Source organism: Exophiala oligosperma (assembly GCF_000835515.1).
Source record: "Exophiala oligosperma strain CBS 72588 unplaced genomic scaffold supercont1.6, whole genome shotgun sequence".
NCBI classification, from domain to species: domain Eukaryota; kingdom Fungi; phylum Ascomycota; class Eurotiomycetes; order Chaetothyriales; family Herpotrichiellaceae; genus Exophiala; species Exophiala oligosperma.
The window spans coordinates 926,604-954,347 of NW_015622823.1; the positions used below are offsets into that span (position 1 = coordinate 926,604).

At 49.8% G+C, this 27,744-nt stretch overlaps 11 protein-coding genes across 13 annotated transcripts; 6 read left to right on the plus strand and 5 right to left on the minus strand.

Moving 5' to 3' along the window:
- The first annotated feature begins 472 nt into the window (after positions 1-472).
- Positions 473-2,184, plus strand: PV06_06780 (uncharacterized protein). Its single transcript, XM_016407939.1, has 2 exons — positions 473-1,471; positions 1,543-2,184. The coding sequence occupies exons 1-2, from the start codon at positions 581-583 to the stop codon at positions 2,026-2,028; spliced, it is 1,377 nt and encodes a 458-aa protein (XP_016261419.1). The 5' UTR covers positions 473-580; the 3' UTR covers positions 2,029-2,184.
- A 198-nt stretch (positions 2,185-2,382) lies between these two features.
- On the plus strand, positions 2,383-4,679 carry PV06_06781 (uncharacterized protein). Its single transcript, XM_016407940.1, has 3 exons — positions 2,383-2,530; positions 2,589-2,739; positions 2,894-4,679. Exons 1-3 carry the CDS (start codon positions 2,493-2,495, stop codon positions 3,404-3,406), a joined length of 702 nt encoding a protein of 233 aa, XP_016261420.1. The 5' UTR covers positions 2,383-2,492; the 3' UTR covers positions 3,407-4,679.
- PV06_06782 (uncharacterized protein) lies at positions 3,587-3,988 on the minus strand (the record flags this gene model as incomplete). Its single annotated transcript, XM_016407941.1, has 1 exon — positions 3,587-3,988. One exon carries the CDS (start codon positions 3,986-3,988, stop codon positions 3,587-3,589), a length of 402 nt encoding a protein of 133 aa, XP_016261421.1.
- Positions 4,495-6,202, minus strand: PV06_06783 (uncharacterized protein). The gene is made up of 3 exons (XM_016407942.1): positions 5,335-6,202; positions 4,990-5,283; positions 4,495-4,924 (listed from the first exon to the last, which is right to left on the minus strand). Exons 1-3 carry the CDS (start codon positions 6,142-6,144, stop codon positions 4,757-4,759), a joined length of 1,272 nt encoding a protein of 423 aa, XP_016261422.1. The 5' UTR covers positions 6,145-6,202; the 3' UTR covers positions 4,495-4,756.
- Positions 6,203-6,921: 719 nt separating this feature from the next.
- On the plus strand, positions 6,922-11,153 carry PV06_06784 (uncharacterized protein). Its single transcript, XM_016407943.1, has 4 exons — positions 6,922-7,015; positions 7,073-7,232; positions 7,283-10,376; positions 10,436-11,153. Exons 1-4 carry the CDS (start codon positions 6,978-6,980, stop codon positions 10,762-10,764), a joined length of 3,621 nt encoding a protein of 1,206 aa, XP_016261423.1. The 5' UTR covers positions 6,922-6,977; the 3' UTR covers positions 10,765-11,153.
- Positions 11,154-13,182: 2,029 nt separating this feature from the next.
- PV06_06785 (uncharacterized protein) lies at positions 13,183-14,687 on the plus strand (the record flags this gene model as incomplete). The annotated part of the gene is made up of 2 exons (XM_016407944.1): positions 13,183-13,233; positions 13,318-14,687. Exons 1-2 carry the CDS (start codon positions 13,191-13,193, stop codon positions 14,685-14,687), a joined length of 1,413 nt encoding a protein of 470 aa, XP_016261424.1. The 5' UTR covers positions 13,183-13,190.
- A 9-nt stretch (positions 14,688-14,696) lies between these two features.
- On the minus strand, positions 14,697-15,367 carry PV06_06786 (uncharacterized protein). The gene is made up of 3 exons (XM_016407945.1): positions 15,200-15,367; positions 15,065-15,097; positions 14,697-15,005 (listed from the first exon to the last, which is right to left on the minus strand). Exons 1-3 carry the CDS (start codon positions 15,239-15,241, stop codon positions 14,739-14,741), a joined length of 342 nt encoding a protein of 113 aa, XP_016261425.1. The 5' UTR covers positions 15,242-15,367; the 3' UTR covers positions 14,697-14,738.
- A 291-nt stretch (positions 15,368-15,658) lies between these two features.
- Positions 15,659-17,932, plus strand: PV06_06787. Of its 2 annotated transcripts, XM_016407946.1 has the most exons (5): positions 15,659-15,846; positions 15,915-15,945; positions 16,019-16,115; positions 16,191-16,596; positions 16,667-17,932. In XM_016407946.1, the coding sequence occupies exons 1-5, from the start codon at positions 15,748-15,750 to the stop codon at positions 17,738-17,740; spliced, it is 1,707 nt and encodes a 568-aa protein (XP_016261426.1). In that variant the 5' UTR covers positions 15,659-15,747; the 3' UTR covers positions 17,741-17,932. The 2 variants fall into 2 exon arrangements, with proteins under 2 accessions (XP_016261426.1, XP_016261427.1); XM_016407947.1 differs by having other exon boundaries at positions 15,915-16,115.
- Positions 17,933-17,974: 42 nt separating this feature from the next.
- Positions 17,975-20,332, minus strand: PV06_06788 (uncharacterized protein). The gene has a single exon (XM_016407948.1). It carries the CDS (start codon positions 19,906-19,908, stop codon positions 18,247-18,249), a length of 1,662 nt encoding a protein of 553 aa, XP_016261428.1. The 5' UTR covers positions 19,909-20,332; the 3' UTR covers positions 17,975-18,246.
- Positions 20,333-20,767: 435 nt separating this feature from the next.
- PV06_06789 lies at positions 20,768-22,640 on the plus strand. 2 transcript variants are annotated; one of them, XM_016407949.1, is made up of 3 exons: positions 20,768-21,292; positions 21,460-21,573; positions 21,675-22,640. In XM_016407949.1, exons 1-3 carry the CDS (start codon positions 21,214-21,216, stop codon positions 22,331-22,333), a joined length of 852 nt encoding a protein of 283 aa, XP_016261429.1. In that variant the 5' UTR covers positions 20,768-21,213; the 3' UTR covers positions 22,334-22,640. The 2 variants fall into 2 exon arrangements, with proteins under 2 accessions (XP_016261429.1, XP_016261430.1); XM_016407950.1 differs by having other exon boundaries at positions 20,768-21,573.
- On the minus strand, positions 22,558-27,366 carry PV06_06790 (uncharacterized protein). Its single transcript, XM_016407951.1, has one exon. The coding sequence runs from the start codon at positions 27,241-27,243 to the stop codon at positions 22,681-22,683; it is 4,563 nt and encodes a 1,520-aa protein (XP_016261431.1). The 5' UTR covers positions 27,244-27,366; the 3' UTR covers positions 22,558-22,680.
- Positions 27,367-27,744: the final 378 nt, after the last annotated feature.

A 27,744-nucleotide genomic window follows, 5' to 3' on the forward strand; every position in this document is an offset into this window, starting at 1 on the left:
TGTTAAGTTATAGACATGCCCTGACTCTGCACCTGGTGCTTCCTCATTTACTTCTGTTATAATATAAAGAAGTTTTAGAGATAATATATTGATGTTTATTTGATTATAATAAATAAAAACTTTTACTATAAGAAAATAAATGTTAGTTTATAGGAAAAAATAATATAATATTAACATTAGTGAAGAGATATAATAATGTCAAAATATTATGAGCGTTACAAGTGATATATAGTCACTTAGCTAAAGTGAGAATCACTTGTGATCTTACTACCCTTCTTAAGTCTACTTTATATGCCCTTCTCTATGCTAACCTGATGGTAGGACCGGACTCGATTCACCTATTTTCCAAGCGCTTGCTCGCCGAAAGTATGTAGGCACTTAGGAAAGTTGCAAGTACTTAGATAAGCGGCTGCGAGCGCTTTTTTGCATCGCCTAAAGCAGCCTAACCCTGGACAACAACACTTAACAAGGACCCCTCATGGCCTTCGCCAGATCTTTTGGCGATTGATTGTGATTGACGAACTTTCCCACGAGCGAAGCGTACCAAGGCCGTCAATTCAAATTCAAATACCAACAGACCATGGGTTCCCTGGGCGTCGAGCACCATAAGGTCATCATTGTCGGATGTGGCCCTGTCGGCTTGACCACAGCGACTAACCTTGCAAGGGCTGGAGTACCCGTTCTGATCCTAGAGCGAAACCATGAAGTTGATCAGTCGCCTCGTGCATCTGCATACCAACCTTGTGCACAAGCCGAACTACTCGAGACTGGAACGCTAGACGATGTCAAGGCTCAATCTGTCATCAACGATCGTCTTTCTTTTTGGATCAACAAAGAACGAGTCGCATACGTCGACAAGAGAGAAGGAGGCGAACTCTTCCCGGCGGGAATCAACTGTCCACAACCCCAGTTGGCTGCCATCCTGCTAAAGCACTTAACCACCAAATACAACTCCCATGTTAGATTCAATCAGCAGGTCATCGAAGTGACCCAGGATGAGGCAACCAACATAGTCACCGTGACGGCTCTCAATCCTGTCACGACCGAGCAGACGAGATATACCTGCGACTGGCTCGTCGGCACGGATGGGGCTGGCTCAAGTGTTCGAAAGTTATGTAATATCGCCTTTGAAGGATTCTCCTGGCCGAAAGAAGATTTTGTCGCCACGAATATCAAGTATGACTTCTACCAGCACGGCTTTACGACAGCCAACTTCGTCCTGGATCCCGTCAATTGGGCCGTGGTTACCATTCTGGGCGCCGAAAAGGACCTTTGGCGTATCGCGTTCGGTCTACGGGCTGGTTTAACAAACGAGGAAATCAGAGCCGAATTGGACGAGCACTACAAGCACATTTTCCCCGTCTGGCCAGTCAAGTATGAGCTGGTTCAACTGAACAAATACAAACCCCACCAGAGGTGCGCTGAAACATTCCGGAAAGGCAGAGTGATGCTGGCTGGTGATGCTGCACATGTGAGTGTGATATACATATTTCATTTGGATTTGTCTCCAAAAAGACTAGATTGAGACTGACTTTCTACCAGAGTAATAACCCTATTGGCGGTCTAGGACTAACGACAGGACTTCTGGACGCAGGTCCTCTGGGACGAGCTCTCGGCGCTGTGATCAACGGTCGAGCGCCCGAATCACTTCTCGACGTCTGGGCCAAGTCTCGCCGTGACAAGTGGCTCAACTTCACAAACGAGTTCTCCATCGAGAACAAGAGACTAATCCAGCGCGGAGGTTACAGTGAAGACCCCTTGGAAATCTGGAAGATCGACGACGTTGCCAAGGAGCACAACATGGAGCAATGGCTCGCGATGGCCACGCCGGAGAAGAGGGAAGCAGACCTGAAATTCTACAAGGCCCTAGAAGATCCCAATGTCCAACTCATGAGCCGCATGAAGCAGTGGGAAATCACAATGGACCCGTCGTGGATGGCGGAATATGAGGATCCGGAAGTTGTCAAATACCGAATTTCACTCCGGCCTCCTATACTATCCGCTGGCACGATGGCAAATTCTGAATAGACATCGCTTTGGGAATAAGGGCTCAATGTATGGAGTTTTTGTACACACAAAGTGCATTTTCTTTTTGGTCTTTTACTTTCTTCAGAAACATATTTAAAGAATACTATCCATGGGTACGATGAGTTTCGGGCGCACACCTTACATATGTTATCAATTACCACTTGCGGAGACTTTGTTATCATATATGCCCTTTCGTGGAGCACGCAGCGTTGTCCGGAGACTTTTCCCATGTCGGAGACATTTTCCATGTCGGAGACAAACAGCAGCAATAAGCGAGGACCTTAATAGTTCCTCTACATGGGGTGTGTCTATTTATATGACAGGTAGACGTGTATAAATCAGACAGGTATGTATGTAGTGAGTAAGTCATTAGACAGTATTCGGTATCAATTATCTACCTACAGTACAACGGGCTGTCACATTAGCACCACCAAGTACAAAGATCTCCCCCACAGGTGCTTGTCATGGACAAGACAAAGAGCAAGCCACGAGAGCATTTCGAGTATTATACTTTGTCCCTTTCTTGAACATGGTGAACGGGGGGCTGATCTTTGCTATAGCCAGACTGCCATAAGCCACCAGACTGACTTTGCACCTATTCTTCAAGCGACAATCGATGAGTTGCGATCCCGACGATCATGGATCCTCAACAAGGATTGGAAGGATGTCCGTTTACTAGATTATGCATGTGGGGCGGGCACGGTTTCCAAGGTGAGTTGGTTGATGAATTGAGCTTTCCTTTCTCTTGAAGGCCCGCTCACTTGCTCCGAGGCTGTGGAGAGGAAGAGAGAAAGAGAAGATATATCCTTCGGTGTTGTAGTGATTTCAAATACCTACTGACACAGACACGACATATACATGACAGGCGTTGCTCCCCTTCATCACACAAGCTGTGGGCCTCGACTTCTCAAAGGGCATGGTGACTGAGTACAACAAATGGGCGTCGCAGAACGGACTCGATCCGTCCGAAGCGTATGCGTATCAGTGTGATTTGCTGGACGACGACGAGTTCAAGGCCATGAGTGATCAGCAGCGGGAGGCGGAACAGCTCGTGACCAACTTCAACGTTGTGGTTGTTGGGTCGGCTCTGCACCACGTCGACGACCAAGTCAAGCTGTTGTCCAGGCTGGCTGGGTGTCTTGTAAGCGGTGGTGTTTGTGTGGTTCTGGATAAAGCGCCCGACCCCGACTCTGACGGGAATGAAACTGACATGATGCGACAACCCAACGGGTATACTGAGCAGGACATGCGTAAGATGTACTCTGACGCTGGCCTCGGCCAAGGATTCGAGTACACGCTTCTGGCGCCAGTCGAGTTCACACTGCACGGGCGCCTTGTGAAGGCGACAGGGTTCATAGCTCGCGGAGAGTCGCTGTAAACTCGACGAAGAGTTGACGAAGTGATACTCGAGACAGCCACTTGACCAAAAAAAGACGGACATGAAAAACATGGAATAAGTGGGTTTGAGGGCAATCTAGCTGTGCTGTGGCAGTGTGAATGGAACAGTCGGTTGCTCATGACCTTAGTCCCCATTATACCGATGACAAAGTATGTCAGCTCAAGAACTATGGTCCGCAAAACCTAGCAAGACTGCGCCGACTGCCGCCAGCATAGGCGCGTAGCTCCAGTGGTTGTTCTGTCCGTGACCGACAAAGTGCAGGCAGACCCAACCGTCAACCGCGGCGACCAAAAACACAGATATCAGAATACACCCCAGCACTTCTCGTGCACCGTAATACGTGGCGGCGTAGATTGCGAGGCCCATGAAAATGTCCCGGACGCCATAGACCACCATCAGCGCGTTGACGACTTTGGCGCTGGCGGGGTCCTTGGGCGGCGACATTTCGAAGAATGTGAGGCCGTGTGCAGGACGGACGATGGCGTTGATGCCGAAGCCCAAGAATATAGTGCCAAAGGCATAAGAGATGTAAGGTAGGGCGAAATGTGTCGATAGTGCCATGGCGTCGCTTTTGATCGTTGATGTTGTATCAGCTGTGACTTGAATTGTATTCGGCAAATCGGTTCTCGGCGGAGAAAAAGTGTTGTAGAGCAAGACGCACGTTGATTGTCGTGATGAATTTTTAGGGCTGCTATGATAATCAGAAGATTTTGAAGGATTTTTTTCGTAAAATCCGAAGGGTGGTTACATGTGTAGGCAGAAGTAAACGATCGATATACCTGAGCAGTGGATGATGATCTATTGTATGCCTACGGATTTTGGAAGGGTTTCCAAAAGCCGGCCAAGGCTGAAAGGCGCCTTACATAGGCGCAAAAGGGGGGGTGGATACGTGCCTCGGGACACTGGGTGGCCTCCCCAAGCCATGGCGTAAATCTGATCGTTATAACTTGAACCACAAGTGCCAAACAGGAGCTGGCCTGAATGTAAAAGGCAGAGGAAGACAATCTTCGCTTGAAGTGACTACTATCAGCGTCACGCGAGTTCCTTATGTGGTAGTGAGATGGAATCATGACCGGACACGATGAGGAAGGGAAAGGGTGTGTTGAAGCCGATCGCGATGGCCCCCAAATATGCCCAGGCTACGAAAAAGATCGTTGAAACCATTTCCCTGCTATGTTGACCATGTATCCATTCCATAGACACAAAAAATATCCAGCCTCGAGAACAAGAAAAAGTGACGCTTCACCTGGCCAGCAACCAATACGAAAGTCTCTTCCCTTGTATAACAGCACGACCGAAACGCCGGGGATTTGCTCATGGGCGCGACCTTCAAGCGTGGGCCAGTCCAGCAGCTTTCTTTGGTGAGTATCCTGGATCTTCAAACGGTGTAGCATACATGAGCTTCCAGGCTTGGGCCGCATGCATGTCGACATCGGGCATTTTCTTTGGCAAGGCCATCTCATCACCTGCATTGTTGATGTACATCACATTGTTACCCTGGTAGAAAGATGTGATATTAGTTTCGTATGCTTTAAGACGTCTTGCCCTGTGTCGTGACTTACCACGCCTAATGTCAATTCGATTGAAGCATCAATCACTCCCGGCTTATGCTCCTTCAACGGTTTCCCATTGATCGACCTTACAATGTTGTCGCCGACGAACATTCCCTGATATGAGGCAGCTCTGCCCAGTCTCGGCCCAGGGAGGTCGATCACATCACCACAGGCGAAAATGTTGGGAGCACAGCCCTTTATCTGCAGGGTCTTCTCAACCACGATGTTTTCCGAGGGTGAGATTGAGGACGGGAAGGCCTTTTTGACGAGGCTCGACTGTGGATGTTGTCCTGTACTTTTGATCTATGTCTCTCATCAGCAGTGGACCATGAAGAGTCAGCAGCAAGTACAAACCAAGAAGTCGGCCTTGAGCACCTTTCCACTTTGTAGTTTGATCTCGGCAGGACCATCGCTATCCAATCCAGCAACCACACGATCTCCTAGGACCAGTTCAACACCTAGATCTTCCAAACCCTTCTTGGCTATGTTGTGCAGTTCAGGTCCAAACTTATTCAGCAATTGTTGTCGTGAGTGTACTAGGGTGACTTTCTTCTTCGTGTACGTGGTCATAATGTCCCCTGCCACCTCAACTCCAGCGGCGCCTGCACCGACGATGACAATATGATCCGCAGCCTTTATGCGCTGTTGTTGCTTCTCCAAGAAAGCCATGCAGTCGGACTTGTTGTCGGCGACCATCTCGGCTGGATACCGTGCATTCGAGCCAGTCGCTATGACAAGGTACTCGAAAGGGATGCTGGTGCCGTCGGACAGTGTCACTTGACTGTCCCCAATCTCCACGACTTCTCCTTGTCTGAAAGAGTATACTCCCGCTGGTTGTATCGAAGTCTCCTCGGGGTATGGAATGAATGCATTTTGCGTATGACCTTCGACCACAGTAGTCCTGGGGAAATTCCAAGTAAAGTAATAATGCGAATGCTTCTCTATCATTACAACCCGGTAGCCAGTAGGAAGGGAGTCTGCTAGCTGTTTTGCCAGGAAGAAGCCAGCAAAAGAACCTCCCACCACCACGACATTCTTGGGATTGGGAACTGCTTTATACGTGAGACGATGGATCCGAGCCGAGATCAGATATCCCACTCGCTCTAAGCTCAACGAGAATGCAATACGAAGCAATTTGCAATAGAAAATGACTTTCTTCAGCATTTTGGAAAAAAGGGACAGTCGAAGCGCATCAAGCAGACAAAGAATGGGGAAAGTTGAGATCTTATCTGATAAAAACCGACAAGCTTAACTGTAGTGTCGGCCTCAAGGCAGCAGGGTATAAAAGACCGAGTTTGTTTCTCCGGTGTCGGACGATCCATGGATGTTCCACTAGGGAGGAGACAAATGAATGGATCCTGCCGACGTTACTCGCAAAGAGACGAGCCTGCCATGCTGCGAAGGTGGTCAAAGCCCAGGATAATGTGTCTGGACACCCGAGAACTTGACCATTAGGCGCATATCGACAATGAACAGCCATCCAACTGGTCAATATTGCTTCTGCAAAACAGGACCTGATCGAGTAGAGAGAGCACTGCTGCGGGACGAAATCCTCGAGGCCGACTTGGCTGAAGCGCGAACAGCATTAGATCCGACGGCCGAGTTTTCTCGGCGAAAAGAAATAGGCTCAAGAAGATCGGGAACGGAGTACTATATTAGTGAATCAGACCATGTCACACTTGGCGTGTTCAAAGTATGGCGCGGAGGCAGGGCAAGTGTATATACTAGTCATCGTCTTCATGGTAAGGATTCGATCAGGAAACGGAGCGGGTTATTGAATGGGAGCTTTTCATATGTAGTACGAGACGTCAATGAATTGGACGAGGCTGAGGTCGATGTGAGCGGTTGAAATTCGTAGCCTCGTGGATGACTAAGCCAGTTAGATCAATGAAATCGCGGTCGCGTGGAGTGCGAGTTGCGCATCGCGTCTGTTCAGAAACAAATCAATCCCACTATGTCCTGACACCAGCATCCTTTATACACTGGTACCGGTCAAGATGCATATCAAACAGATAACGATCCAGGGCTTCAAAAGGTAATCAGTTGGAGACTGCTTTTCACTTCAATCAGTTCGTTAACCACAAGCGCGCAGCTACAAGAACCAAACCGTCGTCAACCCATTTTCTCCCAAACTCAACGTTATCGTCGGTCGCAATGGATCTGGCAAGAGTAACTTCTTCGCCGCGATTCGCTTCGTCCTCAGCGATGCATACTCACAGATGGGTCGCGAGGAGCGACAAGCCCTTATTCATGTCTGTCCCCCACCATCCCTCTCTTGCACTCGCGATCTAACAATATTCAGGAGGGTACAGGGTCGGCAGTCATGTCTGCCTACGTAGAAATCGTATTCGACAACTCCGATGGTCGGTTTCCTACTGGCAATGACGAATTGATCCTTCGTCGTACGATTGGTCTGAAAAAGGATGAATACTCTCTGGATCGCAAAAACGCAACCAAGCAAGATGTCATGCAACTTCTTGAAAACGCCGGCTTCTCACGCGCGAACCCCTATTACATTGTCCCCCAGGGCCGAATCACACGCTTGACAAACATGAAGGACTCTGAGCGTCTCGACGTTTTGAAGAGCGTGGCGGGCACACAACAGTTTGTCGCAAAGAAAGAGGAGTCACAAAAGATCATGAGTGAGACTAACAACAAGCTTGTTGCAATCGATCAGACTTTTGACCAAATAAATGAACGCCTTGCTGAACTAGAAGAGGAGCAAGCTGAGTTGAGAGATTTTCAAGAACAAGATCGCGAAAAGCGTGCCTTGGAGTATACACTGTTCACCCGCGAGCAAGATGAAATAAACAAAGCACTCGCTGAACTGGAGGATAGAAGAGCAGGGGGTATAGATGATGCTGATGAAAATCGTGAACGCTACGCTGAAGGCGAAGATGAGTTGGCCAGAATCACCCAACAAATTCAGAATCTCAACCAGCAAATCCACGCTGCTCGGCTCGAAAAGAGACAGTATGACGAGGAGAAGCGGGAGAAGGCAAAGGCTCGAGCACAGGTCGAACTGGAAGAGAGAAATCTCTCCCACGGCCAGGCTGCGGCTCACCGTGCAAAACAGACCCACGACAAAGAGTTGCAGCAAGTCCGAGCACAGATACAACAAGTTGAGAAAGAGTTAAACACGATCGTTCCTCAGTTCGAAGCCGAAATGGCGAAGGAGCAGTCGGTGAAGAGCCGCCTCGATGAAGCCGTTGCGGCACAAGAGCACCTCTATGGCAAGCAAGGCAGAAACGCGCGTTTCAAGACGAAGAAAGCTAGAGATGATTGGCTCCAGGCACAGATTAGTGAAGCTTTTGAAGCATTATCGAGGTTCAAGGCCACAAGGATGCAGACTGCAGAAGGCATTCAGGAGGATAAGAAGACGATTGCCAGCCTCGAAAAGGAAATCGAGAGCCTACAGCAACAAGCGGGTGGCCAAGACGATTCGGTTGACCAAGATATCCTACAGGCACAGCACCGAAAAGAAAGTCTCATGGACGAACGAAAACTTCTCTGGCGTCGAGAGGCCCAGCTGGACTCTGAATATGCTGCAGCACAAGACGACTTGAGGAAAGCCGAGCGAACTCTGTCCCATATGATGGACGGTAACACTAGCAGAGGTTTAGAAGCAGTGCGGCGCATCAAGCAACAGCACAATCTCGAAGGATGTTATGGCCCCCTTGCCGAACTCATCGACGTGACACAGCACCATACTGCAGTGGAGGTGACGGCTGGAAATTCCCTGTTCCACTATGTTGTGGACAATGATGATACAGCCACCAAAGTCATGGAGATCCTCAATCGCGAGCGAGCAGGCCGTATTACTTTTATGCCCCTCAATCGATTGCAGCCGAAGACTGCCAACTTTCCGAACGCACAAGATGCAAGACCTCTCATGTCTCTTCTCCAATATGATGAGAGGTATAAGAAGGCCGTGCAGCAAGTGTTTGGCAAAGCAATCATCGCGCAGAACCTGAGTATCGCCGCTCAGTACGCTAGAACTCATGGACTTACTGCTGTGACACCCGAAGGTGATAGATCTGATAAAAAGGGTGCGTTGACCGGCGGTTATCACGACGTACGTACCTCTCGATTGAAGGCAACAAAGGCGGTGATGGCCGCTCGAGAAAAGTTTGAAGCTGTCAAGATAGAAAGTGCCGAAAACAAGAAAAAGATTGAGAAGATTGACCAGACCATTACCAAAGCTATGAGCGAGGTCCAGAAACTTGAGCAGCGAAAGAATCAATCTCAAGGTAACCAGCGACTGTTAAAACAAGAGATCAGAAACAAGGCGGACATGCTTCAGAGAAAGAAAGACGACCTCGATGCCAAACAAAAGCAAGAAGTTGCCATTAGCGCCAACGTCAAGCGTTTAAGCGATTCTCAAAGTGCATACCAAGCCGAGCTCAATTCAGACTTTAAGAAAGCATTGACACAAGCCGAGGAGACGCAGCTCGAGAGCCTCACAGCCACCATACAAAACCTGCGGCGCGAGTACAACAACCTCTCGGCTTCCAGAGCTGAAACCGAAGCAAGAAAGGCAAACCTGGAGGTCCGCTTGAACTCAAGTTTGAGACCACAGTTAGCTGCTCTAGAGACTGATGAGTTTGAGAGCGAGGGCGATGTGTCGGCTCATCTGCGAGCAAAGAAGACTGAACTAGCACGCCTGACCAAGGAACTTGACTCTGTACAAGAGAGCTTGGATGAACTCGAAGATCAAATCGAGTCTGCCTCTACTGAAGTTGCCCAACTTGAAGCACAGGCTGCAGAGACGCGTCGACAACAGGAAGAACTCGCCAAGGCCATCGAACGACATCAGCGCCGACTTGAAAAATCTGTGCAGAAGAAGGCAGCCCTTCAGGCCTCGAAACAGGAGACAATCGACAACATCCGTGAGCTCGGAGCGATCCCAGAGGATTTGCGAAAGAAATATCGTAACACGGATTCCAACACCATAGTCAAGAGACTCCAAAAGGCCAAGGAGGCGCTCAAAAAGTACAGCTCTGTCAACAAGCATGCCTTCGAGCACTACCGAAAATCGGCCAAGCAGCGCGAAGAGCTGGATGGGAGAAGAAAGGATCTTGAAGCCGCGAAAGCCTCCATCCAGAACCTCATCGAAATTCTTGATCAAAGAAAGGACGAGGCTATTGAGCGCACTTTCAAACAAGTCAGTAAAGCATTTGCTGAGGTCTTTCAAAAACTCGTCCCAGCTGGTCGCGGACGATTGATCATACAGCGAAAGACCGATAAGCGACAAGCAGAAGATGAAGAGTCAGAAGACGAACAGCCAGTCAACAAGCGTGGCGTTGAGAATTACACTGGCGTGGGTATCAGCGTCAGCTTCAACAGCAAGCATGACGATCAGCAGCGCATTCAGCAGCTGAGCGGTGGGCAAAAGAGTGAGTGGATCTTTGAGTGACCAATGTGGATGTGTCGAAACTAACATTCCTGTTTCTAGGTCTTTGCAGTTTGGCTCTCATCTTCGCCATCCAAGCTACCGACCCAGCGCCCTTTTACATCTTTGACGAAATTGACGCCAATCTCGACGCTCAATATCGTACCGCTGTTGCAGACCATCTCCTCTATCTCGCGAATAGAGCAGACGAGGAGCCGGCCGACGGAGACGAGAGACCTACTGGCGGCCAGTTCATTTGCACTACTTTCCGACCTGAGATGTTGCGAGTGGCTGATAAGTGCTTTGGTGTACGATTTGGGAGCAATGTCAGCAGCATCCGTGAGGAGAGCATGGAAGACGCCTTGGATTTCGTGGAAAGTCAAACTCAGTGACGTGGTCACGACAAGGGTTGTAGAGTAGTCGACTGTTCACGGTATGGCGCAATGATGTGTTTGTATTGACGAATGGGAGTTTGATGGTGCTCGGGTACGACGTTACTGCATCACTATTGCTTGGGACATGGGAAGTGAGTGGCAGATGGAATGTGGGCTTGTAACAACATGATCAACAACGACGAGACCGTGGGTGGATGGATATTGAGTTCCGGCTTTTCACGATTGATGAAGTTTTCTTATCTGCCTTGGGAATAAATCTTTCTCTGCTGGGGTAAAATGACATTCTTGAGAGAAATGACCATGGGTTTGAACTTTGAGAGTAATTCTGTCCACACTGAAGCATCACTCAGTACTGTAACCACCTCAACGACAACAAGGACGGCGGCAACGACGATAAGTAAGAGGCCGCGGAGTTCGCTGAGGACAAGAAGGGACGGCGTCCAAATTGGCTACCTCAAAGACATCTCATCCTTCAGACTTCAACATCACAAGGTACCACTGAATAGCCCCCTCTTTCAATGAGACAGCAATATTAATGAGATAATGTGCGGAGTCGCACACAATCCGCCCAACTAATAGTTTTGTCAGAACTTCCCAAATATTTACAAGCAGTAGGAGATATGGATTTCGGACGACGTACACTGACACCGAGGATGATGCAAGCAATATCAAACTTGCGTTTTGCCTTTTTCCATTCGGCCTCACTCTGGACCCGATTTTTTTCCTTTTCGGCCTCATACTGGACGCGAGTTTTTTCCTGTTCAGCCTCATACTGAAGGCGTAATAGTTGCTGAATTTGGACAGGTCTGATCTCATCTTGGACACATCTTCATGAATTGCCTTCGGGCAGTGGGATCCTTCGCTGAATGTCCTCACTTGAAGCGGTGAGATCATTCGTGGGAAGCCGTTCAGAAGTCGCGGGCTTAGACGATGGTAGACAGTGCGTCGGGTGAGGTTCAACGTCGAGTGTAGCATCTTGAATGTGTTGTACGATATAGAATACTCGTAGTATTGAGTAGAAGATGAAGACTTTCAATATCAGACCTACGTGATATGTGAAAGTGAGATGGATGTACGGGTACTGTGAGTAGAAAAGAGAAGTGCGTGTTGAGACAGCTGCTGCACCTCCTTATATAGACATGTCTAGGTACCTGAGGACATTTTTGAGAAGGTGCAAAGGTACAACGTACGTGACTCGACACAAACCTAAGGAAGGTAGCTTTGCACTGCAGCCTGCTGTACCATGAATTTGCAGCATTTAGCATTCACTCGATGGCGACAATTCATGGTTCACGAGGGAATAAGGCGATCTATATCCCCTCAAAATACTCTCAAAAAGGTCCTCAGTTACCTAGACAGTCCTAAACAAGGAGGTGCAGCAGCTGTCTCAACACGCACTTTTCTTTTCTACTCACAGTACCCGTACATCCATCTCACTTCCACGGTCAAAGCATGTTACGCTCAACGTTGAATCTCACCCGATGTACCGTCTACCATCGTTCAAGCCCGCGACTGAACGGGATTCCACGAATATCACCACTTCAACAGAGGACGTTCAGCGAAAAGTCCCACAGTCCGCAGAAGCTTTGTAAAGATGTGTCCGAGATGAAAAGAGACCTGTCGGATATCAGGAAGGAGCTATTACACATCCAGCATGAGGCCCGAAAGGTAAGAGCTGGCCTCGAGTGTAAGGCCGAAGAGGAAATGGCAAGACATATGAGAGATATGGGTTGGAAAATCATTGTTTCGAGTGTATGTCGTTCGAAAAACCCACATATCGTGCTGGATATAAATCTTTGGGAAAGTTCTGACTGTATTATTAGGTCGTCGGATGTATGTTGCTCAGCACACTATCTCATTAAAATTGCTTGTATTTTGAAAGAGAGGGGGGGGGGTTTCAGTGCTAGCCTTGTGGTGTTGGATTCTGGAGGAATGGTTCAGTATAGGACGTCTCTGAGATACCTAGCGAATTTAGATGCTGTTCCTGCTTTGTCCTCGGCGACCTCGGCGATCTCTAATTCATCGTCGTTGCCGCCCGTCCTTGTTGTCGTTGAGGTGGTTACAGCAATGAGTGATGCTTCAGTGGGGACTTGTTAAGATTTTCAGCCTTGGCCGTACTGCAAAGGTGGTTTGCCGTAAATATCGATCGCTTCAGATAGATCGCGGTTACGACTGCGGTTCCACTGTAAGCGCAAATAAAATCTACACTATTAGAAAAGTTGGGAAAAGATTTGCGGTTACTAACGCGCTCTTATCGCATGGTTTCCTCCCCTGTTTTCTGACTCATTTCTAGGCTCTGTTCTTAGACAGGGCTGAAATCTAGGTCAAAGCGAAATGTTCCCGTGCATCAGTTTGAGATGAGTCGTTGCGTATGATACTGAAGAGGGGAAAAATATATTCAGATTAGGATCAGTCTCTCAAACATGACAACCGAGCAGATTGACATGCCTCCCCTCCGGCCACTGGGTACGTTGACATCTACTCACATACTGTACGGTCACCTGGAATAGTATGGAGTGATCTGTAGCACGCATCTGACCCCGAGCCCAGGAATTTTTGAGAGGTTCATGGTCGCTCGGAGTCAGCAAGGGGTATATCATAAAGTCGGCGTGACAGCGTTCTATTCGTCCGACCGCAAGGCGACAACAAAAGAGAACCTCAAGCCAGCCATATACTCGGCACTCGCTCTCGTCATCTCAAAACATGCCAACCTCTCTATCACACCGGCTGGGATTGACTCGTCTGAATCGTACTTTGCCCGCCTTCCGTACGTCAATCTAGATGAGCTCGTTGCGTTTACCGAGATCGAAAACATTTTGGACGGCGAAGGCAGACACCGACCGGCTTTAGACCACTTCCTAGAACGAGAACACAGCCGACCTTGGGATCTGAGGGCGCCGTTGCCACTGTGGCGTCTACATATTCTCCAGCAACCTGGGGGAGACGCATCGAGGTTTGTACTATGCTACATGTTCCACCACGCTATCGGGGACACGAAGAGCGCACTGGTCTTTCACCAGGCCTTGGAGGAGGCACTGAACACCACCGACGGTGGCACCGAAACGTCGTCAATGGTCAGTTCGCCGGATCTGCCGCTCATTCCACCACTGGACGCTTTCGTCGACACTACGAGAGAGGTGGATGGCGGGAGTGCGCCAGAGGAAGCAGGAGCTGTGTGGACCGGGGCAGAACAGTTTCTGCCCGTCCGCACCAGGTTCCGATCTCTTCGGTTCGGAGGGGATGAGTCGACAGAGTTCCTGCGATTGTGTAAAGCTCACGGCGTGTCCCTTACGGCGGCGATACAGGCGATGCTTGTCACGGCTCTCTTTGAGAAGTTGCCGTCGGAATATACTGCCCTCAGGACCGACTGTCCCATTTCACTACGTGAGTGGCTTCCCGCACCGGTCAGTGCGCTATCCATGGGCATACTCGTGGATACTTTTCTCGAGACACATCAACGTCCCAACTTGTCCCACGGTGGGAAACAGGGCTCGTTCGCATGGGTAGACGACGCGCAGACGACCAAGAAGAGGATCGATCGTGCTGTACGGGAGCGCAGGGGCGACGGCCTGCTGGAGAAACTGTCACACGTCAAAGATGTCGAGGCGTGGACGATGGCGAAGATGGGCCAGCCTCGGACGACGAGTCTCGAGTTGTCGAATGTCGGGAGACTGCCATCTCTGGCGGAGAACAACAGAAGTGCGAGGATTCATGGCTTGGTGTTCAGTCAGTCTGCCGGAGCCGTCAGTGGAGCGATCAAGGTCAGTTGTGTCACGGGCAAGGACGGGAGGATCTCGTTGGGCTTCACATGGCAAGAGGGTGTCGTCGAAGATGGGTTCATGGACGAGTTTCTGGACGAGTTTCTGTCAATCTTCGATGGGGATTTGATATTCTTCCAGCAGATGCACAATGGTCCATAGATGGAATAGAATAGGTAGGGAGGGAGTTCGGAAAATGCTACTTTTGTTGTTTTATTTCGCTGGTGGGATGGGTTTCACAAATGCCGCCTTGACATCTTTCATCCACCCACTGTTGACCAATTCTTCGATGATTTTCTGGTCGTTGTGTTTCTCGAATGCCGCCTTTGATTCGTACCGCTCGAAGAAGTGGATGATGCTCGGGTCGTCCGGATCGCGACCCAGACAGTAGGAGAGAGTCCCTTTTTCTTCGTGAGCTCGCTTGGTGGTTTCTCTGTAGATAGCTTCCACTTTGTCGGTATGTTCTGGGTCCGTGTACACCTGAAGGTAGATAGATTAGGGGGGGTTGTGTTGGTCAATATCGTCAGAGTACTAGATACCTTTCCAAATACTGCGAATTCACCTTCTGGTATCTAGAGTCCAGGTCAACTCCATCCGGGCTCGAAAAGACCACTGACAGCGGTCTAATTGTAGTGCAATATTTCGATCTTTGATGGAATGATGTTCCAACTTACCTCCCACTTTGTGTCTTTCCAGTCCTTTTCTGCTTCAGCCATGATTCCTCAAGTTCTTTGGCGATGAATCAACCGGTGCCGGCGACTTGAATGGGTTTCCACAGGCTGCTCAAAGCTATCGAGTGAAAAGACTAGGCAGCTTTACTGAATAAACTAATTACGATACTTATCTTGGTTAAAAGGATACTTACAGCAGGCACCGATACTTGATGCCTGCCTTATCTATGACTCTTATCGTATTCGTACAGGGTTACTGACTAATTACGGAGTAGTACAGCGTGTGGTTGACGCGTTCTCGCGTTTTTCGCGCGTCAACTTTGTTACATTTTGCACTCATTTTCGGGTGGAAAGTACAACAACAGCGGGGCAACAACAGGCCAATGACGTTGCCCCGCATTCACCGTTTTGCGCCTCGAAAAATTAATTTTCGAGTATTTCTGCCCTCACACCGCGACCCGACGATTTTCCCCTTCTTTCCCGCCTGGCGACAGCCAGCGACGGCATCCTACATTTTCTTGTTGTTGTGACAAAACACTTACCAGCACATCATGAAGTACGTTCTTGTCAGTGGTGGTGTCATTTCCGGCATCGGGAAGGGCATCATCGCCAGTTCGACAGGCTTGTTGCTCAAGACTATGGGTTTGAAGGTACTATACAAATGTTTGGGCTTTTTCCTTCTATGTGCTCTTTCTTAACGTGTTACCCTAAACAACAGGTTACAAGCATCAAGATCGATCCATATCTGAGTATGAAACCACCACGAATTGCAAAACCCTCCTTCTTCTCTTCGAAATCATCTAACATTAGCAAAAAACTCAGACGTCGATGCTGGCACGATGGCCCCTACCGAACATGGTGAATGTTTTGTACTCGACGATGGAGGAGAGGTTGATTTGGATCTTGGAAACTATGAACGGTAACCACACACATACTCCGTTCCATCCTTCCACCATTGTTTGCAAGCGACTCATGGAAAATTACTTCTTCTCAGCTACCTCAACATTACCCTCACGCGAGAAAGCAGTATCACCACGGGCAAGATTTACCAGCATGTCATCGAGCGGGAACGACGTGGTGACTACCTGGGCAAGACTGTACAAGTCGTTCCTCACATCACGAATGGTATTCAAGACTGGATCGAGCGCGTTGCAAGACAACCCGTGGATGACACGAATGAAGAGCCGGACGCCTGCATAATTGAACTTGGTGGTACGGTGGGTGACATTGAAAGTGCACCTTTCATCGAGGCCATGCGACAACTGCGGAGAAGGGCTGGTCGGGACAATTTCATTCAGATCCACGTCTCCCTGGTGCCGATAGTGGAGGGTGAACAAAAGACCAAACCGACACAACAAGCGATCCGAGAGGTGCAATCAAGAGGATTGTCACCTGATCTGGTAGGTCTATCTCGAGCTGATTGTTTATTTCGCGACTCGCTGCTGATACAGGCTCGAAATAAAAACACAGATCGCATGCCGATGCTTGGAACCTCTTATCGAGGCCACCACCAACAAGATCGCCATGTTCTGTCAGGTAGAGCCAACCCAGGTCATTGGCGTACACAACGTCGACTCGACCTACCATGTGCCCATGCTCCTGGAGAAACAAGGTCTCATCCTGCAACTTCGCGAAATGTTTCGCCTGGACCACTTGACTCTGGCCCCGGCGCTGGTCGCCAAAGGGCAGCAGATTTGGCACGATTGGAAAACCCTGACGTCCTCACAGAGTCGACGAATGCACCTGGACGAAGTCACAATTGCCTTGGTCGGCAAGTACACCAATCTACATGACTCGTACCTCTCGGTTATTAAGTCTTTGGAACATTCTGCCATGGCTTGCAACAGGAAACTAAACCTGGTCTGGATCGATGCCAGCAACCTCGAGAAGGCGACAATGGAGTCGTCTGCCGAGTCATACCACAAGGCATGGCACGACTTGTGCACGGCTGACGGTGTGTTGGTTCCCGGTGGATTTGGCCATCGAGGAACAGAAGGTATGATCGCCGCGGCGAACTGGGCCCGCACGAAGCCCAAGCCGTACCTTGGAATCTGTCTCGGCATGCAGCTTGCCGTCATCGAGTATGCACGAAACGTGTGTGGGTTGAAAGAGGCCGGTTCCGTCGAGCTGGACGAACGAACCCCGGACCCCGTGGTCATCTTCATGCCCGAGATCGACAAGGCCACCATGGGTGGGAACATGCGACTGGGTCTTCGCGCGACCAATTTTCAGGACAAGACCGAATGGTCCAAACTGCGAAAACTCTATCACGGTGAGCCGTCGATCCACGAACGACATCGGCACAGATACGAGGTCAACCCGGCTTACATTGATCGTCTTTCCGGTTTGAATTTCATCGGCAAAGACGAGACGGGCGAACGTATGGAGATTATCGAGTTGAAAGACCATCCTTTCTTTGTCGGAGTCCAGTTCCACCCAGAGTACCTGAGTAGGGTGCTCAAGCCTAGTCCGCCTTATCTGGGCTTTGTCGCTGCGAGTGCCGGCGTTCTCGAGCAGGTGATTTCCAAAACCCATGCCAACTAATGGGTTGTTTTTGGTTTGAGATCTTTTTTTGTTCGGGGCTCGACGAGGCTTCGACGATAAACTCGCACGGGACATTCTGGATATTTCGGGCAGATAAATGCACTAGACATAAATAGGTTGTGGGCAAATCTCTGGGGTTGTGTAGGTTTTTTGTTTGGTTACCTTAGCTAGAAAAGAGGGTATGATGTTATGAAAACTCTACGTTTTATGAAATTTCGACGCCGTATGGGCTATGCAGGATAATATCACTCTGTACTACGTATCAGTCGTGGAGAAAAAGACGCTCAATCGTGGAGGGCTCAGCCCATCACGACGTATAGGGCCCCAGGTGACATGATCCTTCTTTTTTTAACCTATGACCTTGAGGACCACTGCACCTTGACCTGTTGTATGCCTATATATGTCGGTCCTGTCCAGAAGCTCAAGTTCGACTGCACATGTATCGATACCTGGGTAGGTACATATGTTTACGTAGTACTAATTTCTATTTCTTTTTCCTCATAACATCATGATGAACCACCAGCATCCGCACCACCACTTGGTCCAGATCTAGGTGTCTTGTTGTTGTTGTTGTCTTCGTCATCGTCCGCATCGTGTTGTTCCACCTTGATGGTGATGTGCTGCTTCCGAGTCGGCTGTTTCCCTCGAACTTCGACCAGTTCCTCCGCCTGACCGTGTGTCGTGGCGTCGTCAGTCCGGAAATTTTGTTCGTCATCGTCGTCCGTGTACTCTTGGAATTGAAGCTCGGTCGACGTTGCATTCGTCGTGCCGTGATGCGTCGTGTCCGGTCCTATTTCCGTCTCTCTCAACCTCTCCCTTTCCTTGTCGACCCACCTCCTCCACGGTCGGTAACACAGCACACTTATGCCACCAAACACGATGAAACTGGCACAGATGGAACCACCGATGATTTCGTAATTGTCGCTGGCGGTCTCGACCCCGTCCCAGAACTTGCCCTTTGGTGCGGCCACGTTCAAGACCAGGCTCAACAACTGAATCACACCGATGATGATGGCGCACATGACGGTCAAAGTGGTCAGGACGATGGAATAATACAAAAACGTCAATGGATCTTTGACTCGTACCGACACATCTCTGTCGGTGTTGTCGTCCCTGTTCTGGTCGTTTCGGTGTGCGTCCTGTTGCCGTTGTTGTCGCTCGACATCATCGGTTTCTCGAGAGTTGTCCATGACGACAACTTGACCATCGACTTCTCCGTCATCATGACCCAGGAGTTTCTTGTCATCATCACCTCCCATACCCATGGGAGCGACGTACAAACTCATCATCAGAGCTCCGTCGATGGTGTCGACCAGACACATACCGGCGGTGAACAAGACCGGAAAGATCAAGATCAGCCACAGGCTAGTGCCCCGAGAGCCTTGGATGCTCGAGATACCCAACAAGGCGATCTCGGAGCTCGTGTCGAAACCCAAGCCGAACAAGACACCCAGGGGGTACATCTTCCAAGGTCGGTCGATGAGTTTGAAGGCCCTCTTGAGCGTGCGGAACAGGCACCCCCCGCCTTCGACCTTCCAGGCTTCTTCGGCGGTGGCCCCGTCGGTGCCCGGTCGCGGCAGGCGGATCACCTTCCGCACCTGGACGACGAGCTTGTACAGGATGTAGGCGTTCATCAGGCCCAACAGGATGAGAAAGGCCGCCGACACGGAGGTGCCGATGATGCCTCCCACGGTGCTGAAAGAGTCGAAGTGGGAGGAGACGCCCGCCGCGGTGGCCGCCACGACGATGGACGTCACCACGACGATGGTGCTGTGGCCCAGTGAGAAAAACGTCCCCACCGTGACGGGTCGTTGGCCCGTCGCTATCAGTCGCCGCGTCATCAGGTCGATGGCCGAGATGTGGTCGGCGTCGAGGGCGTGCCGGAGACCCAGGGTGTAGGCCAAGGCCGCCGTGGAGAGGAGGTGCGTGTGGTTGGTGAGGATGAGACCGCATATCGCCCACACGACCAGGTTGACCAGGACCAAAAGAGCTATGATGAGGATGGCGGGTAGCGGGAGTGACCTCAAGTATGGTGTGCGTGAATGAGCACGTGAGAGCCGTTTGTGGACGCGGTGTATCGACCTCTTTATCGGATTTTTCTTGTCGGACGGTGACGGGCGAAAAGAGGTATCATTTTCGAACGTACTACTGCTGTTGCGTTCGTCCATGGTTGATGTCTTCTCCCGGGCCTTCCCCCTCTGGACGTCTGCTCGATGTATCGATAGACTATCAAAGTGCGAGAATGGTATCGTTATGGTATCGGTTTTCCCCCTTCAGAGCTTGTTTGTGGTTCAGGTCTTGAGTATATCTAAATACTGGTACTCGTACTCCGTACTTGGCGTGGTGAGGACCTTTACCCGGTCATTGGTACTCAAGTTCCCGATGGCTAAGAGCACAGGAAACGACCTCGTGCGGAGATTCCTCGTTTCTGTGTACAAATCCAGACTTGGTGGTGGGAGGGGGGAAGTCGAAGTGTGTGTGAGGGAGAGAGAGAGAAAGGGAGGGTTTGGGGATCGGAGGACGACAGCGACTTAGCTGGTTCCTAAGAGCTCATCATCATCAACCATCAAGATAGCGGGGTTGTAACTGAAGAATTGTAATTGTAGATAGCGATAAGAAGCCCGTACAAATCAGCTTGGGAACAAGTCCGTTTTCTTTGTTCCCACTCGATGGAATTACATAACTGTCTTTAGTGTTTGTTCCCTAACTAGGCATGTAAAGTTGTCCCCAAAGTGACTGACCTACGGAATAACTATTTTCCCCTTGAACACTTTTCTACATAACAGATAGATTACCACTAATGAACTGTTAACTATTTAACACTACCAGTAAAGGTATCCTACTGGTTCTCACACGCAGTAGCATGTGTACAGAGTACACGTTCTTTAGCAAGTCACGAATTACTAGTTCTTACAAATACAATACAAGTGTCTCCACCAGCATACACCATAATTGCCTCGTATCGTCTCGTTAGCCTCGTTCTCGGGGACCACAAATATTCAACGTTCAACTCTGTGGAATCGGGACGACAGTTTGTTGCAATTGCTTGCCGAGGATAATATCAGAAAACGATTTTGCCCTTGATTCTTTCACGCATCACACTCTATCTTGTTGTTGTGGTCGTCGTCGTCCTTTCTTCAACTTTTTGTCCTATACCATATCACATCACGACACATTCAGCTCAGACGACTAGCTTAGCTACATCGCCATCCGCACGCCTTCTTTTTCTCCCTTGGGTATTTCCCGAAAATCCCAACAGCCCAGAAACTCCTTTAGCCGACCTAGCCGTGTGTGTGTGCGTGGGTTGTGCGTGGGAGGGCTAAAAGGGGCTTGGGGTGTGGTCTCGTTGTTTTTAAATTGTCCAACACCCTGCTACATTCTGGTCGATATCTATCACCTTTGAATTTCCACGGGTCTCGTTTGGAAACACACCCTCCCCCTCCAAAAACCGGGTTCCATCACCCATACTGGCCATGTCTCAACGACCGCCGTTGACGACTCGTCTGTTCAGTCTCATCGAACCTGGGTTCTTGCTCTTTGGTAGTGCAAAATGTATGTCTTCCTGTTTTCCCTCTCCCAACCTGTCTGTGTGTTTACGAGTCTGTCACAAACCGCCCGACATCTACGCGATACCAGAGTTCCCAATGTTCTCTCAGACATGAATCTGTTTTGTTTGCTTTTCAGCTGACACGTTTTCTCCTTTTTCACGTGTGTTGCAGCTTTCATCAAACAAGCCTTTCGGGTATTCATTCTTCGAGGAACATTTCCTACACCTTCAGCCTTTGTCAGGGTCAGAGATGAAGCTTTTAGCATGTGGTGGACAAAAATCACCGGTAGGTGCTTCTCCCTTTTCTCTCTTTGAATCACCAGTCCAAACAAACACGTGGTGCCGACAACATTTGCTCATGTTTCCATTTTCCATCTCATGTCACAGCCCCGATAGACCCCCCTCCGCCGCCGGTGGGGTCCTCCACTCTCGTCGCTCCCATCCTGTCTCGAGCTCACGGCGTGGTCTTGGACATTGGACCCGGTTCCGGTTCCCACGTTTCGGCATTCTCCGACAACCCCAACATCACCACCATCTACGGTGCCGAACCTGCCGTGGGTCTGCACCCTGCCCTACAGGAACGTATCGACGCCGCCGGCCTGACGGACACATATCACGTCTTGGCTTGCATGGCCGACAAGAAGGACTTGATCGCCGCGTTGGCCGAAAAGGAGGTCGCCGCCGCGGACGACGACATTGCCGGTGGCGTCTTCGACACCATCGTCGCTGTGCGAGTCTTGTGTTCGGTCCCGGATTTGGACGGGGCCGCCCGAGAACTGTACTCGCTCCTCCGACCCGGTGGGGAACTGATGGTGGTCGAACACGTCAGGAACCCTTGGACCGTCAACGGGAGCATCTTGGGCAGATTGGCGCAAATCCTCTACACCTTCCTAGGATGGAGATTCTTCCTGGCCGGTTGTAACATGAACCGGGACACCGCCTCGTCCCTCCGAAAGGCCGGCAAGTGGGAAGCCGTGGATCTCAAGATGAATTTCGAGTGGGCGGCCCTGCCTTACATCTCTGGTACTCTGACCAAGGCGAGATAATTTCTGTTTTTTTGTTCTTTTTGCGCGGGACATTCCAGTATGAACGAGGGAATGAGTAGGCTTGGTCACCTTCCTCACAAATTACGGATTCATTTCCGGAGACCTACCCGTGTGATACCGACTTATACAAACCCAAGGCATGGGCGATCTGATTGCTTCTACTAGATAGCACAAAGATACTGGAGTCTGGAGTGGAAGCTGAATCTGATTTTGCAAATTTCTATGCGCATCATTGACTTCCTCTATTCATGTCTCACACACACAACACATTTTGTGATTGGATGGAGATGCAAGCCTTTCTATGTGTAACTGTGTCCATGACCACAGTCCCTCTCACGAAGCCCAATTCATAAATCCTTGGCTTTTCCCTTGCCCTTGACGACCCGACTCGGCTGCGGCTCGTGAAAATTGTGTAATCGCTCGCCGATAAGATATACCTCATCACGAATCCTCGCTCTCCAACTTGCTACCTGTGCCTTCAAACCTAGCATCCCAAGCCATGCAAGTACCATGCCCAAGGCACAGGGATATGCAAATCGGTACATTAGTCTCTGGACTTCATGGTCCTGGAGACGTCCGATCATAATAACAGTCTTCGCAGCGCCTAGAGGGCCCGCGAGTAATACAATACAGACCGCACTGACAGGCAATACGAATGCACGGGTCGCAAGCCCGACATCCGGTCGAAGAATACCATTCCGCACAATGGCAAACATGGCAGTACAGATGCGCGAAGTGGAACCCAGGTAGCGCACGAGCATGTGCCATAGCAGTCGAGAGTAGAGTAGTCCCATTACCCATGATTGTAATATGAAAACGGTCGCCATTTGTTTGTCCATGTTTGGTCTTCCGTCAGAAGACTGTCCGTCGTGGGCCCATTCCACATACGTTACCAAAGGGACGTGGACATACAACTCCCAGACCAGAGAGAGAACAAAGGGCAGGGCCAAGAAGGAAAAGGTAAACAGATAAACTATGCCGAGAGCATAATCCACCAGCTCAAAGATTTGTGACACTGACGATTGGGGAATCTTGCTTTTAATGTAAGTCCATGCAGGACCTGCATAAGCAACTGCAGAACCCAATACTGTGTAAACCTGCAAGCCAATCGTGAAGGCATATAAATCATTCGGAGGCAGAGAAGACTGAGACACTCGATAGAGCACTTGCCGTCCGATTAGGAGTGGCCCGATGGTGAAGGCCACGCCCGTGGTAGCGGCAAACAGCCAAAGCAGAAAGATAAATGTTGAGATCCGAGCACCAAAGTTAGGAGGTAAATACACTTTGGTAAATCGCGGATCCTTCTTTCCGTGATCTCCGAAGTCTTGATCAGGTTGACCATCGATCCGTTCGTTCTGCTCGTTGACCGGAAGGAAGACACTGCGTCCCTTAGGCATGCGCACAGAGTCTGATGCCGGAGCACGAACGTAGGTTCCGTCCTGAGTATGCTCGGGCCCTGAGCTGTTCCCCCGAAGAAGGCCTGATAACCGGCCCGGACTGCTGTAGGTTTCCTCAACGGCTTCCTCCCCGAAAAGAAAATTTGTCAACCTCAAATGCTGAGCACAGCCACGGAACCACCACTCGTACATTGCGGAAATCTTTTTGGAAGGCTCCATTTTTCGTACCACATACCTCAGCATGAAGTGATAGAATACAATATCTCCCGGGAACGCCAGTCTTGGTTCAGGGGTAGCCCACCGAATCGGCAAAATGCCAGGAACGCAGTTCAATGACCACACCACGCCTCCGAGGCACACAATGACCAAAGCGCCGTAGACTAACGCCGAAAATGCAATTTTTCCTAGTTGAGCAGGTACAGGGCGTTCGATTACGTCGCGTACTGGATGGAATGTAGGATCGTCGGGATCTCGGATGAAATAAAGGACGCCGTTGCGCATGATCTTTCGGCAGATTGATACAAATAACGCAAAATGAAACATGTAACAGGTTCCAATGAACCAGTGGACGAAGAGACCGGTGAAAGGTGCTTCGGCGATGAACGTAATCCGTCCAGCGATGGTGGCATCTGCGAACAAGGGTAAGAGCGCCGCATCCAGCAGAAGACCACAATAAAGTGGGAACAACAACATCTCGAGGCCAATGATGATTACCACTTTCATGACGCCTCCGGCTTGCCTGAGGCTGTCCGCAAGGAATCCTTCTACTTTCTCGTTGTCCTTGAGACCCAAGAACATGTGTGCAAGCTCCAGTAAAGCAATGCCGACGGCTGCGAAGAAAGCATACCCAATAACAATTGTGATGATCCTGTCTTCTGTGCTCCACACGACTAGAGATTGGTCAAGCTGCAATGGAGCTTTGGGTGATATATCCAACAGCTCTTGGGGTAGATAGCGAACGGTCCTCCAAGCGCCTGCGATGGCCTGTGGAGTTTTCCCCAGAAGCTGTGGGACAGAACCAATTGCCTGAAAAAGAGTACCAAGCATTTCTTTGGAAGAAAAAGATTGTTCCGACATGTTGTGCTGAACCCAGAGCATGGAAGTTACTAGTTGCTCTGCCCCATAGCGAATTGAAGCTTTGTAGGAAAGAAGACCATGGTGAGCCATGATAGAGAATGTTGGGAGGTCAGGCTTGAGATTGAGGAATGCACCCGATAATGTTTTCTCCAATCGCGCACCACTCTTTTGACTTATGTCGAGAGTGAAGCCGTCTATCACATCTGAGTCCAAGATGTTGTTGAAAGCTGGCAAGAGTAGTGAGATGAGGGCTTTCAAGGCCTTTAGGGGCTGATTAAGGACATAGCCACCAAGACCGGCCACGAAGAAGAAGCAATCCACCGTCATATCCGCGGTCGCAGATATACCCAATAAGGGTGCTTTGACCAACATAATTGGGTTATGCATGAACAGCAACGCAATTTTGCCCCAGATGTATGGACACCAGACACTGGCCGACAAAGTGATTGTGATGAGAAAAAGACTGAAGATGACATTCTGGATCATGCCAAATATGGGACCTTCCATACCAAGCAGCTCGAGCACTCCATCTAAATCTTCAATGTCTTCTGCTGCGTTGGGATCATTGAGGTCGACACCAAGAACAATGTTTGGCTCGCGTGCTGGTAGAGCAGCAGGATCGAGAGCTGGTGCTGGCTGAGGAGCGAGATTTCCGTGATTGAGATGATTATTATTGGGTACAAAGGGGTCTTCGGCTAGATCATCTTGCATGATCACCTCATCATCTTCGTCATTATTGGCGGTCTCGAATCGAACTCGCAGATTAATTTGCATGTCTTCAAAGTTCTCCGTAGGCCACAGCCAGCGTGCAACTCTCGACCAGATGGATAGATCATTGTTCTCTGGTCGATCGACATGGCTATTTCTTCTGCCCATTGCAACTTCTAGTATTGGCTCATCAGCATCGCTTGATGCGGGCGTCGGCGGGGGGGCTGCCGCATAGTGGATGAAACCATCGAAATCCATATGTTCTTCATCGAGGTCTAACATATCCCCAGCTGTCGTGTAGGCCGCTCGGGGAGGAGAAGCGTTGACATACTGATCCTCGGCGCCAGTCAAATCACTAGCGTCGAAGAAGTCGTGTTCGTCGGAGGGATACGAGTTTTCGAAATAGACTGGGTTCGTCTCCTCTTGGCCTGTATTATTGCCCGAATTTACCTCGAAGTTTCGTTGAATGAGGATAGAGTTGCTCATGCTGTGTCTCCTGACAGGTCCCGAGTCCGTGTCGTCAACTATGGCGGAACTTTCCCCTATCGAAAGGTCATGGTCCTGATATGCTGACCTGTCATGAACAAGACTTTGTGATCGATTTGGTACGTTTGGTCTTTCGAGGACATCCCCTGTGTCTGTTAAAATGTTCTCTTCTGTCAGGACGTGTCGTAGTCGCGGAATGACAATGGGTCTTTGGCCTTGTTCGGGGACCAGGACTTCGGCGTTCTGCTCAGGGTGAACCTGAGCATGCGGCTCTTGCTGTTGATTTTGGTGCTGCGGTTCAGGGACAACATCGACGGGGTCAGGATCCGGCATATTTAGATTCGGTTGCTGGTTGATGACCCATTCTCGTATGAGAAAAACAAGAATAAATGCAGTGACGAGCGACACACATATCAATTGACCCTCAACAACATCAATACATATGTCATTGATTGCAGGGATGTCTGTGAGGCCACTTAAAAACTCAACGTCGGAGAGTAGAGATGGTGGTCGTCGCATTGCACTGACAGGCAGTGTGGTATCAGCTCCAGCAGGAAAAGCACCACGTTTCCTCCAGCCCGGAAGAATGAGGGAGAAAAAGAAGTGTGCTATCCTTCCTATCAGGCCATTGTTCAAGAGGATGCGGACGATATCTGCCAATGATAATTGCATGGGAGGAAGTGGCAGCTTTATCTGTTCAAGGTATTCATATAGCCCGGAGTTGACAGAAACATCATACGACGTGCCATTGGCCCCAGCGGTTGCGGCATCGTTGAGCATAGCCTGCGTGTAGTCCTCATCAAGCCAATTCCCATCGGCGAACCAGATCATACCGCGCCATATCTGTCTTATGCACCACGGCAAACAACAGATCCAAGTCAGACCAACGATGAGATAGCGTGTATATCGCAAAGCTGTTCTGGCTCCGTGTCTTGCGAGTTGCCGGGCGAAGAGAGGAAATGGTAGCGCCGCTGGCATGGAACGGTCGTAGAGTTTGGTGAAGCGAAAGGAAGTCTTGCATAATTCGCAGTATTTCTTCTGGGAATGGGCAAGCCATTCCTTGAGACATTCCTGATGGACAAATCTAATACTGCCGCTGCATTTGCAAGGGTAGAATAGCGGCTGGCTTGGAGTGGCTTCACCACGACATATCCGACAGCAATCCTGGCCTTCCTCATAAGGCACAGTCTGAGGATGAACAGGAATGGGGATCGGGTCTGCTTCTTGGAGATTCGGCGGCATCTTGCCTGGATGTGATCATGGCGAGAGGAGGTCAATAGGGGGGAGAAGAGACGAGAGAGGCGGATCAGTGAGAGGAAAGGGTGTATCAAAGTGATGAGAACAAGAGAACCAGAATCAGAGAATTAAATCATGATGTTTGATTGTTTGATGGGAATGGCAGCCGCAGTCGCAGTTATTACTGTCTCATTTCCCCAGACCAGGAAAGTGGCGCGCATTTTGGGGAATCGATAAAATACACAGCCATTAAGCCTCCATTCCCTCCTCCTCCTCCTCCTCCTTGTACGGGCGTTACACCCTGACCTAGGTCTTCACTGGCTCACAGAAGGTGATTTGGCAATTACTATTGCACGTTTCGTTCAATAATTCTCCTCCGAGTCTCAAAAGTCCTTTTCATCATGTCAGGATCCTGATCATGTGACTGCTGCTGCCTCTTATTGCACTAGTCCTATTCGGGAACTGCCTACTCGCACAAGCGTTGCGGCCTCAACACCTAGTTTAGCC